General features: G+C 47.1%; 1 protein-coding gene across 1 annotated transcript in view; it reads left to right on the forward strand.

Moving 5' to 3' along the window:
• Positions 1-820: 820 nt before the first annotated feature.
• Positions 821-18,435, forward strand: part of ADORA2B (adenosine A2b receptor) — a 48,703-nt gene continuing 31,088 nt past the window's right edge. The window contains exon 1 of the mRNA XM_044002715.1: positions 821-1,716. Coding sequence (XP_043858650.1) covers positions 1,382-1,716 — 335 coding nt within the window. The 5' untranslated portion in view covers positions 821-1,381. The remainder of the gene's footprint in view (positions 1,717-18,435) is intronic.

The raw sequence follows: 18,435 nt of genomic DNA on the forward strand, positions 1-18,435 counted from the left end.
CCACCCCTCCCCTTTCGTTAACGTGACCACAGATTACCAGAAGCAGAAACGGGCAGGCTGGGACGAGATGGTGGATGGGGCAGCAAACATACAAGAGTCTCCTCCCAAGACTCTGACCACGGTTCGGATCCCTGGCATTAGCTGTTACTTTGCGCGGTCCGATTCCCCTCTTTGTGCCTCAGTTTCCCTCTCTTTATAAAACCAAGGGGGTGGACTCCGTGACCTAGAAGGTCCTTAGGCAGCTCTAAATCGGTAATCTTATGAGATGCCGGGTGTAGATTAGAGCCCCAGGGCCCCAGCTCCGGCCTTTTCCTGAGCTCCAGCGGGGTTCGCGGAAGGCGATCTCCCTCGCCGCATATCCAGATCGGGTGCTCCTCCTGAAGACCCTAAAGTCTTTTTTTCCTGGGGAGGCTTCAGTTTATCTCCAGGGGCAACCAGCTTCCAACGCCGAGGAGGAGAAGGCTGGCGGTTGGCAGGGGCCGGCAGTCTAGGGACCTCTGGGCCAGGGTCCGGTGCCTCTGCACAGCCCCGGCTCCGTTGAGAAGTGAACTCCAAGAGCCAGCGAGCGAGGCGTCCTCTCGGGCACGCCCATTGCCTTGCCCGATGACACCAGAGAATTTGGGGGGATTTGGTGGCGGAGGCTTCTTCTTTGGGAGGGGGGTCCTTGCTCAGCTTCGGGGTGTCCGCGCACGGGTCGGGGAGTCCCCTGGAGTACTGACTGAGGCTTTGAATCCTGGCACGGAGCCGAGACTTCAGAGAGGTCCGGACACTTTGTGATTTCGCCACTCCTCTAGGGGTTACGGTAAGGAGGCGGAGCTCCGGCGGGGAATTGACGCGAGGGACGGGCCGCTCGTCCAATCGCAAGTCTCGGGCTCTGCCTCCCCCTCCTGCGTCCCGCCCGCTGGGTCCATGTGCCTGCATCTGCCGAGACAGAGCTAAGCCTGGGAGTTAGTTGGGCGGCTCTGCCTTAACTGGAGGGAGGGAAGGAAGAGCGGCTCCTACTCCGGCTCGGGTTCGGGCTCCGGCTCCGGCTCCGGCTCCGGCTCCGGACCGAAGGGCGGACCCCTACCCCCTCTTGGGGGAAGCGCGGAGCGGACGGGCAGGTGGGGCCATGGCCAGGACCCAGGCGCGCCGGCCCCGGGGGCGCTGACCGGACAGAGGCTGCTTCTCCCTCGACTTTCCCACGAGCCCGCAGAGCGCCCGGGAACCCACCGGCTGACTCCCCCGTAGGCATTCCCTCCCCAGCCATCGAGGGCTGCCGCCCGCCCCGCCGGAGCAGGGGCTCCTCCCGGCCGGGCTGGGAGCGCCCGCCCGCCCCCCGCCGTCCCTCCCTGCCTCCCCCCAGGGGTCGGGGAGCCCGCCCCCACCCCCGGGCCATGCCATGCCTCTGGACTCACAGGACATGCTCTACATCGTGCTGGAGCTGGTCATCGCCGCGCTCTCCATCGCGGGCAACGTGCTGGTGTGCTGCGCCGTGGCCACCAACAGCACCCTGAAGACGGCCACCAACTACTTCCTGGTGTCCCTGGCCGTGGCCGACATCGCCGTGGGGCTGCTGGCCATCCCCTTCGCCATCACCATCAGCGTGGGCTTCTGCACCGACTTCCACAGCTGCCTCTTCCTCGCCTGCTTCGTCCTGGTGCTCACCCAGAGTTCCATCTTCAGCATGCTGGCTGTGGCCATCGACAGGTACCTGGCCATCAAGATCCCGCTCAGGTGAGGCGGCTAAGCTGGGGCTGAACACCCCCCACCACCACCCCCGCTTTGGCAATCCCCTTAGAGCTGGCATTACCCCCCCACCCTGGCTGGTTGGGGGTGGGCAAGACATGGCCAAGGGGCAATTCCATACTCTTGGGAGATACTTTCGAGAGGGAACAGTGGAGGTAGCCCTTCTTTCCTGGCCCCCCGAGCGCCAGTGTCTTCTGGACCGAGCGTGCCTTTGAGTTGTCAAGGATGATGTAGAGAAGGGATCCTGAAGTTGAGGTCCCTGCACAAATCTCAGTGTGTCCAGGAACTTGGATAGGGGGAAATAGGCATTTATTTTCACTCGTCTTTTGTTTCACTTGTAATTCTGTTTAGTTTATTTTGTGCATTTAAACCCGTGATTCTGTAAGTGGATTCCATCACCAACCTGCCAAAGGGTTCCATCATCTGACGTAGGAAAAAGACTAGGTCAAGGGTTCTTATAAATCAAGGGTCCTAAGGGGTCTGTGAATGTGACATCTTCGTTCTTGCTATTCTTTTCCTTTGCAATGGCCTGCATTTTGTTTTATATATTTAAAAACAGGATTCCAAGAAGGGGCCATAGGCTCTCCCAGCCTACCAAAGAGATCTAAAAAAAAAAAAAAACCTAAGCAAAAAAAGAACTGTTTGTAGAGAAATTCCTGCTAAGGTAGCACCAGACCATCTGCCTCCGAGGCCCCATGAGCTTTTATGATTCTCAGCTGTGGGGAATGCCTTGTGATTGGCCTCTAATGTCGGACTACAGTGCCAGAGCATAGCAGGAGCTTAATAAATGCTGGTTGGCTGAGGAGGGGGGTCAGTGCCACCCCCTCCACAGCACACATTCCTTTACTACCACCACTACTACTACCACCAGTGCCACTACTACCACTACCACCACCACCACCACTACCACCACTGCTATCACCACTACCACCACCACTTCTACTACCACTACTACTACTAAAGGTTTGCAAAGTGCTTTCTATGTATTATCTCTTTGAACCTCACAACTACACAGTGAAGTAGCAGAGCAGGAAACTGAGGCTAAATTGTGGGATTTTGTGGCATCTGTGTCATAGGATCAGAAATCTCCAACTAGAAGGGACTATCTAAGATTGTGCAACTCTCTCTTTTCATAGATGGGAAAGGTACAGGTCATAAAATGACTTGTCCAAGGTCACACAAGAAGCATCAGAAGCTGGGTTTAAACCCAGGGCTACTGATTCCAGAGTTGGTACTTTTTTTCATAGCAGCTTAATACCAGTTATTTGGTGCCACCAGATTGAGGTTTGAGCATTGCCTCTGCTGATAAATCTTAGGCAAAATCACTTTTGCCTCTTTGACCTCAGTTTCCTTATCTGTAAAATGAGAGGGTTGCCCAGATGTCCCTTCCAGCTCTGTTTGGGGAGAGGGTGGAGGGGCATCCCCTTGCAGGTGCTCACTTTTATTTGCCATCAGATACCTGGTCCCCACCCAGCCAGACTCCTCAGTTCTGAGACCGCCCTTTGGCCTCAGGTGATGACCCTGCTGGTGTCCCGATGTGGCCACTGGGGATGAGTCTGTGGGTGGAGTGAGGGTGCTCTGCTGTGAGGGGACTTTGGCCACCAAAGGCCACCGGGGTAGCTGCTGATGAGTCACATCGGCTGAGGAGAAGGAGAAGGAGAAGGAGGGAGCAGCAGCAGTAGCAGCAGCAGCCATGGCTTAGGGGGAGAGGTCAGGTGAGTTCTGGTCACAAGCCCGTTGTCGGGAATTATCCCTCCTGCCCCAGACCAGCTAAATCTGATCTTGGGTGTTGGGCTTCAGTTGAGCCAAAGAAGAGGTAAACCCAAGGCTAGTGGCCTCCTCTGTTTTCTCAGAAAAGTACACCCCTGTGGGTGGGTAGCATAGAATGTTGTCATTTTATTTACCTTTTGGCTCAAGGAAAGAAACTGGGCAGAAAACTGGGAAGTTCCTTCAATGAAACCTAAGAATCTCAAGGAGGAGATTGATGTCCTCACCCCTGGGAAGGGATTTGATTCCGGTCTTCACATTTCCCCCTCCCCCCCCCCCTCCGATTTAGGATTAGAGATTTACAGTTCGACAAGACCTCAGAAGTTGTCTTTTGTTTTTTTAAACAAAGGAAGAAACAGACCCACAGAGGGATCATAGCTTTGGTTCTAGAAGGGAACTCCCAGGCTACCCCATTCAAGCCCTTCATTTTACACATGAGGAAACTGAGGCCCAGGGATGTTAAGTTACTTGTAGAAACATAGCTCTAGAAAAAGGACTTCAGAGTCCAAACCTCTTCATTTACCAAAGAGGAAAGGGAGACCAGGGGAATGAAATAACTTGTCCAAGGCAATGCCATACAGCTAATGAAGTGGCAGATTCAGGATTTGAACCCAGATCCTGCAACGCCAGCTCTAGCCAGCTCTAGCATGTGCTCCTTGCTGCCTTGTTGCCTCGTTACTGACTGAGTTGGCTTTGGATTCTGTGGGCAAGAAAATGGGCTTTTTTCATCTTGTCCCTCTGCCTGTGTATCTTCACGTCAGGGCAATGGAAAGAGAGACCAGATTGTTGGGGTCGAGTTGCATAGATTTTCAGGGCTATTCTCAGAGTTAGAAGGGCCCCGGTCGTCTAGGCAGTTAATAAATCTGACATCTATTAAGTGCCGACTCTGCTAGGCACTGGGTACCCAAATATAAGGAATGAAATAATTCCTCATCCAATGGGACCTAAAACGGTCTCCTTTGGGCAACACTTAGTCTCTGGATATTACATGACTATATAATAGAATATGATATATCCTAATATATTTATAGATAACTTAAAAGTGCTAGAAACATCCTTTTTCTTTTATGCAGGGGAGAGCAGTTAAAAAAAAGGGGGTCCTTCTCGATTCTGGAGAGGGACCTTCAAGATAGCTCTTGTGCAAATGTAGAAATGATGTGGTATCATCTTGTTTTTCCCTCCATCCAAATGATGGTCCTCTGAATACCTATGCAGAGGACAGCTCAAGACAGATTACTTACCCATGGCTTGGCTGGTTTATTTACACAGCAGCACACTGACATCCATGCCTGCCATTACACTGAAGTGGGTCCATGCCCTAGATTGTTGGAAACCATAGAGGGGTCTGGTATTTGATTCTCCCCGGTTTTGTTTCCTTCTCCCTGACTCGTCCACAAAGCTAGCTAGTCCGAGGTCTGACTCTGGATCTGAACTTGGTCTTTTTGACTCCAAGGCCAACAACACTGTACGGCTCAGTCATACTGCCTGGGTCTGTACCCTGAAAACCCTGGAGTTTCTCAATCGTTAGCACTCCTTTGTGCCTCTGAATGAGGAATGGACAACAAAAATCCAAGAGGGAGCTTTGCTTCTTTTTATCACAAGAGACGGGCCGACTTGGTGGATGTGAAACCAGGTATCTCTCTTGGGTTAGCCTGGGAATTACCGCTGCAAGATTTAACCTTTTGAAGTAAAAATAGAAAGGAAATCTTCGGTGGTTGGAAAGTTTTTTCTTTTTTTTCTTTCTTTCTTTTTTTTTTTTTTTACCTCCATGGTGCCAAGTTCTTTGTGGGTTTCCCCCGGTAGGATGTGTGTGTGTGGGGGGGGGGGGGTGTTTTCACTTGGAGCAGCCCTGGAGGCTGGGAAAGAGGGAAGGTGGGGGGATGGAGTCACTCAAGGTTTCTTTGAGGGAGGGGACCCAGCAGGCAGGAAAGCAGGTTGTGATGGGAGGAATGAGTTTCTGGGGCTTTGGAATAAAACCCTTAATATTTCCAATAGAGTATGTCGTGAACTTTCCCCTGGAGCCATTACTGACCCCTTGAGGATGGATGATGGGTGTCTTCCAGCTCTTTGTCCTGGGCATGGAGTTGTGCTCACTGCCAGAGTATTTATTGTGGGAAAAGGACTGGACCTACCGGCTTGTGACTTTGGGCAAGTCACTTAACATCCTTGGGCCTTAGTTTCCTTGTCTGTAAAACGAGGGGATTTGGACTAAGCTGCCTCTGAGGCAGCTTCTAGCTCTGGATCCATGGTCCTTTGTTGTTGCTCTTGGTTTCTGATGGGAAGATGATTCGAGCCTCAGTTTACCTGTATGGACTTTATGGATGCCACATTCTAACCAGGCTGGTCTTCCATCTCCAGTGCCCAAGCCTGGAGTTCTGTCCGTCATTGCCTTCTTCCCCTAGTAGAAGGCTGAGTTTCAGACCCAACTCATGTGTCACCTCTTGCATGGGAAGCCATTCCTTCCTCTCCTCCCATTTCCTCTCTCTGTGGTTGCTCTTTTCTCCCCCAGTCAGATTGTTTACCTGAGGCAGCTGGGAGATGTGGTGAAGAGAAGACTGACATTGGAGTCAAGAAGGTGGAAGTTAGACTCCTGCCTCAGTCACTCACTACTAGCTCTATGACCATGAACTAATCACTTACTCTCCCTCCCCCTCAATTCCCTCATCTGTGAAATGGGGATAATAACAGCACCTCACAGGGTTGTTGTGAAGACCAAATGAGATACTATATAAAATGCTTTGTAAGATTTAGAGCCCTATACAAATGCTGCCTATATCATTGTCATTTATTATTATCATCATCATCATCGTCATTGCAGTCTATATATAGTAATATAGTCAGTAGACTATAAGCTCCTTGAGGACAAGGACCACTTCTCATTTTTATCTTTGGATTCCCAGACCTAACACAGGGCATTACACTGAGCAGGTTCTTAGGCTCATAGATTAGAATTGGATGGGGAGGGACCTTAGAGGTCATCTAGCTCCTAGCTTCTTAAACTGTGGGTCAAGACCCCATATGGGATTGAGTAACAATGTGGGGATCGCAAAAATTTGGCAACAGTAAAAGGTTATGTATACCTATTTTATATACTTACATACCCAGGGTCATGTACAAATTTCTCAGGTGAAATGGGTCGTTATAAGTTATATTGAATTGCTTGAGTTCTTGGGGGAGAGGGGATTGGGGAGGGAGGGAGGAAGAGAAGTTGGAACACAAAGGTTTGGTTTTGTTTTTTATTTTATTTATTTATTTATTTTTGCTTTTTGGTGAGGCAATTAGAGTTAAGTGACTTGCCCAGGGTCACACAGCTGGTAAGTGTCAAGTGTCTGAGGTCGGATTTGAACTCAGGTCCTCCTGACTCCAGGGTCGGTACTCTATCCACTGCACCACCTAGCTGCCCCGGAACACAAAGTTTTTAAAAATTTATGTCAAAATTTGTTTTTACATGTAATTCAGAAAAATAAAATTCTAAGTTGAAAAAGAGATTAAAAAAAAAGAAAATGGGTTGTGAGTGGAAAAAGTTTAAGAAGTCCTGATCTCAGCTAGTGCCCTCTTTTTACAGAAGAGGAAACTGAGGCCCAGAGTAGTTAAATATCTTTCTAAGACTATACAAGTAGGAAGTGACAGACGTAAGATCTGAACTCAGAACCTCTGGCTCCAGAACCAGTACAATACCTTCCCATCCTCTCCCCGCACTGCTTTCCAAATGTTCCCAGTCAGCTCCCCTCTCCTTCCCACACCCTTTCCCTTGGCTCTCCCTCTCTGCCTTCTATCCCCCTCTCCCTCCTATCCCATTCTACTCCACTCTCCCAGAATCCCTTCTCCTCCTCCTCCTCCTCCTCCTTCCTTCCCCTCTCCCTCCTCCTCGGGCTCCCAGAGACTTGGCCCTGGGCTTCATTCTGGCCACACAACAGCCTTCCCTTGAGAACTGCCATCCCTCTCTGCCCAGATGGGGCGCTGGGAAGCTGGAGAACCACCCTAAGACCTTACCAGACTGGTATTTCCCCCCAGGGATGCAATTCCGCTGCTGAGGGCGTGTGCCTTCTTGTTCTCCTCCTTGTTCTCCATGGGCCTCTCCCCGGCGAGCATGCCCTGCACATACCAGCCCGAGCCAGCAGGCAGAAGGATTGAGCCTCCTGATCCTGGTCAGGGAATGCCAGTGATGGCTCTGGACCGGGGTCTGGGGGGCTCTTAGAACCCAGGGTCCCACTCACTCATTTAGAATCTTTCCTCCCCCCTGTGCCCTTTCTCCTCTCTTTCCATCCCTCACCCTTGGTCGTCTGTCACAGTGATTAATTCAGGGTTGGCAGGGACCTTAGAGATCAGCTGGGTGGCATAATGGATAGAGCACTGACCCTGAAGTCATTAGAACTTGAGTTCAAATATGACCTCAGATACTTACTAGCTGTAAGTATTAGTCAGAGCCTAAGGGACCTCGGAGTCACTCTCTCGTTTTGCAGCCAAGCCCTAGAGAGGTCAAATGACTTTACAAGGTCATTCAGGTAACAAGCATCTGAGATGGGACTTAAACCCAGGGCTTCTGACGCCAGATGCTCTGTCTCCACATCTGGGGGGCAGGGGGAATGACAATGCCATATCTTAAGGCTTTTGTGGCTCTCCCAGAAGCAAGAGAGCCCCAGAACTTGACATCTACAAAGGAAGCTTCTGGCCCAAAGGTGCCCTGGCCAGAACTGAGGGCAGCTGGGACAATCATCCTCTAGAGGCCTGGAGGGACAAAGTTCTGCCTGTTGGGAACGTTCCTGGGCTTTCCTCCCCACCTCTTGAAAATAAAAGTCTACTAATGGGAATCTTTATCTTGCTTAGTCCTTCCTTATGTTTCGGGTCCTCAGAGCCGTGGGTAAGAGTATTAGCCTTGGAATCGGGGAGACCCAAGTTTGAATGGGGCCCCACATGTGCAAAAGAAGGCAATTCACGTCATCTCTCTCTGTCTCCCATCTGTGCCTTAGAGTCCTGTCAAGATCGTCCGTTTGTTTGTTTTAATTCGAACATGCCGTGCTGGTGCTGGTGCTGGTGCTGAGCAAGGTTCCAACAGGTACAGTTAGCTGGAAGGCTTAAAAAGCCCTGTCCTTCCCTAGGTTTTGGGTCCTTGAAATGACCACTCCAGAAAGGAGAAAAGAAGGGGAGTTTTCTGGACAAACCATCCATCCTCCTTGCAGTTTTTTTCTAAAGCTAACTAAAGATCTGGGTAAGCCTAAAATCTGATTGAGCCGGCTGTGTGACCTCTGAGATGTCACCTTCCCTCGCTCAGCTTCAGTTCCCTCCTTTGTCCTGACGGTGACGGCGATGGTGATGACGACAGTGATGACCAATCATAATAAATAGCTGGCATTTAGACAGAATTCTAAGGTTTGCAAAGCCCTTTACAAATATCATCTTTATTTTTGTTTTATATTTGTATTACTGATTTGCTATTTTGATTGGATTTGTAATCTCACAAGAACACAGGAGATAGGGGTTATTTATTATTCCCACTTTATAGATGAGAGAAACTGAGCCTGAGATGATGTTACTTGCCCAGGATCACACATCTGGACAGAGTCTGGGGTCCTATTTGAACCGGGGTCTTCCTGCTTCCTAGGCTAACACTCTGATGCACTGCTCCGAACTGCCTCTAAGATGATAGGGTTGGAAAGATAATCTACAAGGTCCTCTTCAGTTCTAAATCCTAGGATCTAGAACACTGCTCTGCACCTCTTGGGAGGAAAATCGTTTAAGACATTTATGGCTTAGAGTCCTATCAAGGTCATTCATTTGTTGTTTTTTGTTTGTTTGTTTGTTTGTTTTTTGCAGGGCAGTGGGGGTTAAGTGACTTGCCCAGGGTCACACAGCTAGTAAGTGTCAAGTGTCTGAGGTCGGATTTGAACTCAGGTCCTCCTGAATCCAGGGCTGGTGCTTTATCCACTGTGCCACTTAGCTGCCCCCATTCATTTGTTTTAATTCAAACATGCCCTACTGGTCCTGAAGACTAAATGTTGGGGTTTGTAGAAGTATTTGCTAGCTGTGTGACTCTGGGTAAGTCACTTAACCCAGATTAATCCCCCCCCCAAAAAAAAAAAAGAAAGAGGGCAGCTAGGTGGCATAGAGCACTGACCCTGAAGTCAATAGAATTTGAGTTCAAATATGACCTCAGATACTTACTAGCTGTGTGACCCTGGGCAAGTCACTTAATCCCGATTGCCTTTAAATTAAAAAAAAAAAGTATACGACTAGGTCACTGACTCATCCAGTCTTTTAGCAATGAGAGCTCACATTTTTTAAGTGCCTTTTTTATTTTTTATTTTTTTTACAGATGGGGGGGAAGTGGTGGTAGGTAAGGACCTTTGATTTCATTAGTGGGCAGGACATTTGCTGAGGAAGCTTCCTTCACCAACACAGACCCGCTAACATTTGTGAAACAGCATTTTAGAGACCTATGGGGGAGCAGGTAAAGTAACTTATCTAAAGTTACATAGTATGTATCAGAGATGAAACTTGAACCCAGCTCTTCTTGCCTTGAAGGATGACTCTGTCCATCATGACACATTGAGTGCTTTCCCACCTACAGAAAGTACTGTCCTCACACTAGCCCTGTTTGGACAGTTGCCCTGCAAGCTTCTTCCATCTCTAATCCATTCTCCACACTGCTGACAGATTGATTTTCTTAAATGATCATGGGTCTCCCTGTGGCACTTGCCTCCTCAAGAAGCTTCAGCCCTTTTGCCTCAAAGCTAAAATATAAAATCTTCAGTGTTGTGTTTAAGGCCCTCTGCTATCTGACTCCCACCTATTTTCTTTTCTTTTCTTTTTTTGTTTTGTTTTGTTTTTGTTTTTGGTGGGGCAATGAGGGTTAAGTGACTTGCCCAGGGTCACACAGCTAGTAAGTGTTGAGTGTCTGAGGCTGGATTTGAACTCAGGTCCTCCTGAATCCAGGGCCTGTGCTTTATCCACTGCATCACCTAGCTGCCCCCCACCTATTTTCTTTTATTCCCCTCCATGCATCCTCCATTATGTTCGGGTTTTGTTTGGTTTTGGTTTGGTTTTTTTGCAGGGCAATGAGGGTTAAGTGACTTGCCTAGGGTCACACAGCTAGTAAGTGTCAAGTGTCTGAGGATGGATTTGAACTCAGGTCCTCCTGAATCCAGGGCCTGTGCTTTATCTACTGTGCCACCTAGCTGCCCCGCATCCTCCATTATGGTCAGACCAGCCTGCTAACATTCTCCTTACAGGATGTACCATCTCCTGCCTTCATGTCTTTGTACCAAGGGCCCCAATGACCTGAGCCCCACGTCCTCAAACCTGCCTTTTGAAAAGCCCTTGATTCCCTCAGGATGCAGCTCTTGGGCCTTGTCCCAGGACAAGGCCTTTTCTGATTCCTGGCAATCAGCCTTTTCTTCCTCTTGAAATATCCTCTTTACAAATACTTTGCATCTATTTAGGTGTCCAGGCTTGGTACAAGGTAAACTCCCTGAGGGCAGGAACTGGGTTGTTTCGATCTTTGTGATCTTAGTACTTGGCACATACATACGAAGTGCTTAATAAATATTCGTTGAATGGTTTGCTGGAAAAAAATGGGCTGATTTAAGAGTCTTGGGACTAAATTCACATCTGCTGATTTCCTGCCTCTATGACCTTAGGAAAGTCATTTACCCTTCCTATACCTCTATAAAATGAGAGGGTTGGAGTGGATGCTTTTTTTTTTTTTAACTAATGAACATTTTTATTTGTAGTTTTGAGTTCCAAATTTTATCCCTCCCCCGCTTCCTGATGTGGGTTATACATGTGTAGTTGTGTAAAACATGAACATATTAGCTTTTTAAGGGCCCTTCCAATTCAAGATCTATAACCCTGGGGGGCAGCTAGGTGGCGCAATGGATAAGGCACTAACCTTGCATTCAGGAGGAGCTGAGTTCAAACCCAGCCTCAGACACTTACTAGCTGTGTGACCCTGGGCAAGTCACTTAAACCCCATTGCCCTGCAAAAAAAAAAAAAAAGATCTATAACCCTATGAGACAATGACTTAAAGTATTATCTTTATTTTGGAGATCGGGAGACTGAGGCCCAGAGCGGTCAAAGGGTCATAGATCTAGACCAGAAATGGACCTTAGGGACAATCTACTCTAAACCCTCATTTTGCAGATGGGGAAACTGAGGCCCAGAGAGGTCAAGTGCCATTGGACCCTGAGACTCTAGATCTAGGACTGGACCATGAGGTCACATACCCAGCTCCCTCCTCATCAAGTCCAGGGTTTTCCTGCTGCCTCCCAGAGGTCCATAAATTCTTTCAGGTCCTGAGAATAGAGATCAGGTCCTAGGATCTTGTCCGAGGGAACTTATTTCTAGTTAGAAGGAAGAAAAGAAAAAGAAAAGGGAAAGGAAGGAAGGAAGGAAGGAAGGAAGGAAGGAAGGAAGGAAGGAAGAAAGAAAGAAAGAAAGAAAGAAAGAGAGAGAGAGAGAGAGAGAGAGAGAGAGAGAGAGAAAGAGAGGGAGGGAGGGAGGGAGGGAGGGAGGGAGGGAGGGAGGAAGGAAGGGAGGAAGGAAGGAAGGAAGGAAGGAAGGAAGGAAGGAAGGAAGGAAGGAAGGAAGGAAGGAAGGAAGGAAGGAAGGAAGGAAGAAAGGAAGAAAAGAAGAAGGGAAGAAAGAAAAAAAGGAAGGAAGGAAGGAAGAGAAGAAAGAAAAGAAAGAAAAGAAAAGAAGAAAGACCAGAAGCAGGAGCAGAGTTCAGATTGGTAAATTTACTCATTGTTCTGCCAAGAAGGGCCCAGTGACTGCCGTTCTCATCCATTCTTTGGCCGTGACATAAAAACAAACACAGCACACAGGAAGTGCATTTGTCTCCAAAGAGAGAATTCGAGTGCTCTGGGGTCTGGGATGGACAACTCGGGAAGGATGAAGAGTCTGGTTCAGGGGAGGTGCCCAGGGTGGACAAATGCTGGGACAGGCTCTGGGGAGGGAGGAGAGGGGGACCCTTGTGGGGAGGGGCCGAGCCACTGAGCTTGGAAGAGCTGTTCTGGGGATTGGCAACCTATGAAAACAGTGGGCTGTGACTTTGACCTTGTACTCTTGTGTCCCCGAGTGTGCCCAGGAGGATGGCCCCAATTCCCTTAGGAAGGGGGCTGGACAGGCCGCTGATTCTCAGATGCTTCTCCCTGTTGCAGAATGAGTAGAGTCAGGAACATTTGTTTGTGAATCCAGTCTCAGACACGAACTGAGTGATCCTGGGCAAGTCACTTAACCTTTGTCCTCCTCGGTTTCTTCCTCTGTAAAGTGAGAATAACAACAGCACCAAACAACTGACAAAGTTGCTTTGAAGGTGAGATAGTATGGAAAGTGTTTTGCAAACTTTAAAGGTCGAGATAAATAGTAACTTATTATTAGGTCAGCTCTCAAAGTTTGGGCACAGGGATAGTGGTTCCCAAACAGGCAGCTGGGGTGAGGGGGCTCTCAAGAGTGATGGTAAAGGGGGGTTTGGTTGCTTTGTGCTTTTAAGTGGGTGTTCATTTCTTTAGCGCTATATTTTAAGCCAGGAGATTTGGGTTCAAATCCAGCCCCACCCCTTCATTTTACCAATGGGGACACTGAGGCCCAGAGAGGTCATACGCTCATAGATCTAGGCCTGGAATAGGCCTTACAGACCATCCACAGCCCCAAAGACGTTAAGTGACTTGCCCAAAGTCACACACCGGACCCAAGGCTCTTTCCCTTGTACTAGGCCAGCTGGTTTAGCTCTGGGAGGAAGTTCCTGGAGGGGGCCTGCGCTGACCCAGACCAAGTTTGTCAACTTCAGAACATCCCTGTTCCTGAGGCCTAGCTCTCTCTTCCTGATATTTCCTTGGAGCTTTTTCTCACGCTCCTCAGAGTTTATCAGATTCCCCAACTGAAATTGAACTCTTCTTTTCTCTTTTTTGTCACAACAGTCCACTCTCCTTCCTTTCTAAAATGGCCTTGAGCATGCTGGGCCCTTGGGCTTCCTGGCCTCTTTTTGACTAAGAGCTCAAACACCCTTTGTCCCACCCCATGACTGGGGTTGGGGTACCTTCTCCCAGTACCAGGGTGTAGATAAAATGCTTGACCTGGACTCAGGAGACTCCGAGTTCAAAACTCGCCTTCAGCACTTGCTAACAATGTGAACATAGACAAATGCCTTTGCATCTGAGTCTCAGTTTGCCCAAATGTAAAATAGTGAGCACTTAATAAATGCTTGTTGATGGATTGATCTCCTGAACTACTGCATCTCAGAAGGTTGTTATAAGAAACTCACTTTGTAAACCCTAAAGCGATAGATACTGGGCCTAGTTTCATTTTTATTGGGATGTTCTGGTATTAAGGGGACCTTTCTGACAGGGTAGGTCTGCAGACATCCTTAATATATGGCAAATTGGACCTTCTCTCAGAATGTTTTCAAACGCATCAAATAAAATACATAAAATTACAAAGGAAACATTTGCAATTATTTGCATCTGGGTCTGACCCAGACCCCAGGTTAAGAATCCCCACCTCCAGATTGTTGTCCAGAGCCCTGAGAGGGTCAGTGATCGGCCCAGGGTGACACAGTCAGTATGCCTTAGTGGGAGGGATTTGGCCCACTGCCTCTCTAAAGAGATCTAACCCTTAAAGCTTTGTCTCAATGGTTCTTATTGATAGGAGAGGGTGATGGAGAAAGAGGAAAATGGCCCCAGGGACTTGTGCCCTAAGCTCTTCCTCGGTAGTGGAAAAGTTTATCTTGAGGTCTTTGAACAAAGGAATTGATATGAAACTTCCCAAGATGCTTTGCAGATGGGGAGAAGGAGCGGGGGAGGAGACCTTGTTAGGGGTAATGAGGGAGGGGAATGAACCAATTTGGGGGAAATGGAAATTCACACTTTATCTTGTATTGTTTTAACACCTTTTCTAATGACTTAAGAGCTCAAATATCAATTCTGTACTGATCATAAAATGATCCAGAAGTGTACAGGGCCATTTCTTCACACAGCAATCCGAAACTCATGAGCTGAAGTGACTTTTAAATGTTTTAGATGTTTGCTTTAAAGGCTGCTACAGGAAGCTGGATGCTGAGCCCCTCCACCCCCTTGTCTCAGTTTGTGCCAGCTTGGGCAAATAGCCAGCCTCACCATCACTTCTCCAGAATGGTTCCTGGCCTCCTAGACCTGTTAGTCAGATACAGAAAGCTCTAGGTCTCCTGGGTGAGGGTGGGGGGAAAGGGCAAATATTCAAATTAATTTGAATATAGTTTAAATAAACTGACTCTAACTGTTGCCATGTGGACCTTGGTGGACACAGGGAGCATCAACCAGGCCTAGTGGAAGGAGTCAGGAGAGATGTGGATTTCAACCCCCTCTGACACCAGCCCTGAGCAAGGCACTCTAAGTAACCAGACCTGGGGGTCCTCCCTACAAGGTAGCTTCCACATTTGTGGTGTTGCAGTTGGAATCAGATGTAGTCAAAATGTATGACAGTCATGTTGTGAGCCTTGAAAGGTTATAAATGCCAGCATTTATTCATCTTTTATTTGTACATTTATTCCTTTGTGCATTCATTCATTCGTTCATTTGTGCATTCGTTCGTTCATTCATTAATTCATTCATTGTCTGACCTCTGATTTCATTGGTTGCAGGAATAATGAGCTCTTCCAGGCCAGACACTGTCTTTTGCCTTTCTTTCTCTTTTTCTTTCCTTTGCCCTAGCACTTAACCTGGCAGATGGTAGATGCTTAATAAATGTTGATTGACTGACTGAACTCCCAAGAAGTTCTTTCCCTCTCCATCTCTGAATCCAGATCTGTCTGTCTCTGTCTCTGTCTCTCTCCTTTCTTCTATTCCCAGCACTTAGCACAATGCCTGACACTTACTGTTGTTATTAACAGTAATCATAATAACAATAATGATCTTGTTGTCATCTTTTATAGAAATAATGCTTTATTGTTTTTCTATTAATAACCTCATTAATTATAAACAATGGGGTAGTAAGTTCCCGATGTTCCCACTACTATGGGATGCTTCTGTTGGCATCCCTTCTGTCCCAGGGCTTTCTAGATTCTTATTCATACTTATTCATGCCTGAAATGCTCGTCTGTTTCCTGCCATGATCAAAATCAAACCTATCATTCAGGGCCCAGTTAAAGTGCTTCTTAATCTGTGACATTGGCCCACAGTGGACACTTAATATCTGTACCATGCCAGAGGTATTAATTATGTTGGATGAAGCCACGGCGTATTTCATTGGTGTTCAGAGATTCCCTCAGGCCCATCCCAAAAGGCAGACGTATATTCTGATCCCTCACTTGAGAGTAAGTGATGTCAGGGTCTCCCCAATATCCTCAGAATAAGGAATAATGGGGGGGGAGGTAGGTGGCACAGTGGATAGAGCACTGACCCTGGAGTCAGGAGGACCTGAGTTCAAATCCGGCCTCAGACACTTGATACTTACTAGCTTTGTGACCCTGGGCAAGTGACTTAACCCCAATTGCCTCACCCCCAAAAGTAAATAAATAAAAATAATAAGGAATAATGGTCTGTGATCACAAGTACATTTTATGGGGCAGGCTTCAGAAATCAACTGAAATCACAGAATGTGATTCCATATAGCATGCTTCAGTCCATTCCATCAATATCAGTTCTTTCTTTGGAGGTGGATAATATGTTTCATCAATAGTCCTTTGGCATTATCTTGGATGACTGCACTATTGAGAATAGTCAAGTCATTCATCGTTCTGACAGCACTTTATAACAGTGAAGGGTTTACGTAGAGATAAAATGTTTTTTACCTTTCATATTTCCTGAATGTAATCTCTTTGATCCTCTTTGAGTGAGTGGAGATGGGATCAAAGAGGGACAATCTGCTGGTGGAGACAGGATGGAATGGGATCACTTGTGTGTATGTGAATGGGTTAGCTTTGGCAAAGGAATAGGGCTACCTCTTTGTGTGAGACTGGTGAAGGAGGGGTTAGTAGCAGATGACATCTGGGATGTCAAATGAGGAAAAAAGGAAGATTTCAGCAAATGGCCTCCCTTTTTTTTTTTTTCCAGTGCCATGGGAAGTTTGAGAAGGGATGAAAAGGTTTGGAAGAACCTCTGTAAAGAATGGGCTAGTGAGTCAATTGGAGAGGTGTTAAAGGATTGCCTTGCTGCAGTGAGTGCCCAGTTGAGATTATGTGACATCTGTAGTGGACCCAGTCTGGATTATTATTAGTTGAGAAGATCAAGAAACCCATCTCACATTCTTAGTTTTCATAATCCCTCAAGATGATAAAATATAGGATCAGACAAAGTAGAAGTTGCTAATGGGCATGGTTCAGGAAATACAAAAGGTAAAAAACATTTTATCTCTACGTAAACCCTTCACTGTTATAAAGTGCAGTCAGAACGATGAATGACTTGACTATTCTCAATAGTACAGTGATCCAAGATAATCCCAAAGGACTATTGATGAAACATATTATCCACCTCCAAAGAAAGAACTGATATTGATGGAATGGACTGAAGTGTGCTATTTTTCACTTTCATTCTTTTCTTTTAATCAAGTTTTCTTGTACAAAATGACAAATATGGATAGCCCATATCTGATTGTTTTCTACCTTGGGGAGAGGAAAGGGAGGGAGGGAGGGAAAGAGGGATAAAAATTGGAACCCAAAACTATAAATAAAAATATTTATTATCCAAAAAATTAAATAAAAAATAAAGTGCTGTCAGCAATAGATACTTCAGTTGCTACTTACAAGAAGTAGGGTAGAGATGACTCAAATACTCAAAACTAGACTCCTGGGACACTCCTTTCTGTAGCTTGTTCAGGGTGATACTGGCGTCATTGTAAATGGCATTAGAACTAACTCTTAGTTATAGATGGTAGTTGAATTTAGGAAGGTTGCATCTCCCTCCTCCATTTTTTCAGTCCTTTTTTGTATTTTCTGAGTCCTCTGTAGCAGCAGTCAGGTAGATTCAGAGACCAAAGAACTTGAATATTTTCTGGGTTTTCTCCAATGTGGATGGTTTCACACTGAAGGATCATAAACTGGCTTCTAGGGGAAGCCTCTCTCTTTGCTTTGTAAGAGAATTGAAAGCCTTTAAAGGGCAACTTCCCTTGTCAATTTCTACTTTTTAAATTTCCCTGCATCGACGTGACCAGTTTTGTTTTGTTTTGTTTTGAACTAGAAAATCATATTCAACAGAATCTATCCTCATGGTCTTAAAGGAGCAGAGTTCAGATCTTTTAGCAGTGACCTTTTTGGTGGGGGAAGGGACAGAGTGGAAATTTTGGGAAAAAATAAATCTGAACATTTCCCCTTCTCTCAACCTCCCCTTCCTCCTACCCAACCCCTTCCCCAAGCTCTCCCATAACTTCAAAACGTCTGGAAAGATTACACGTCTTAACTGAGGACCAGTATCCAGGAAGGGAAATTTTCTTTTGAAGCTAAAAAATTTCCATTGTTTTCTCTCTCACCTCCTTCCCATGTTATGATCTTAGATGAAAAGTGGCCTGAGAACAAGGGAAGGGGCTCCCTCTGCCCCCAGAAGGACTGGGGACTTAGCAGGAGGGGGAGGAGGAACAGGCCCTGCCTACAGCCAACAGCATTTGTCCCCTTGTGCTTGAATGGCATGGAAAGTTCACCGGGAAGAGTAAATAGTGCGTGGATTAAATGTTGGACCTGAAATGAAAGACTTAGATCCAACTCTCCACTCGGTCACTCATTATCTATGGGATCTTGGGCAAGTCACTTCTCTCAGGGCCTCATCTGTCAAATCAGGGGTGTGGACCAGATGGTATCTACGTGTCTATAAATCTGAGTCCTAGTAAGGAGGGACCTTTCCCCTACTTTAGAGGGCCATATCCTCTCTAACATCAGTGTTGGGGCCCTCCTTGGGGCCCTCATTGCCTTGGGAGCTATTTAAATGTCAGGGCCTATTCCATGGGGAAGAAAGAGGATCAGACCCAGATGACAAAAA

Source organism: Dromiciops gliroides, chromosome 4 (genome assembly GCF_019393635.1).
Source record: "Dromiciops gliroides isolate mDroGli1 chromosome 4, mDroGli1.pri, whole genome shotgun sequence".
In the NCBI taxonomy this organism is placed as follows: Eukaryota; Metazoa; Chordata; class Mammalia; order Microbiotheria; family Microbiotheriidae; genus Dromiciops; species Dromiciops gliroides.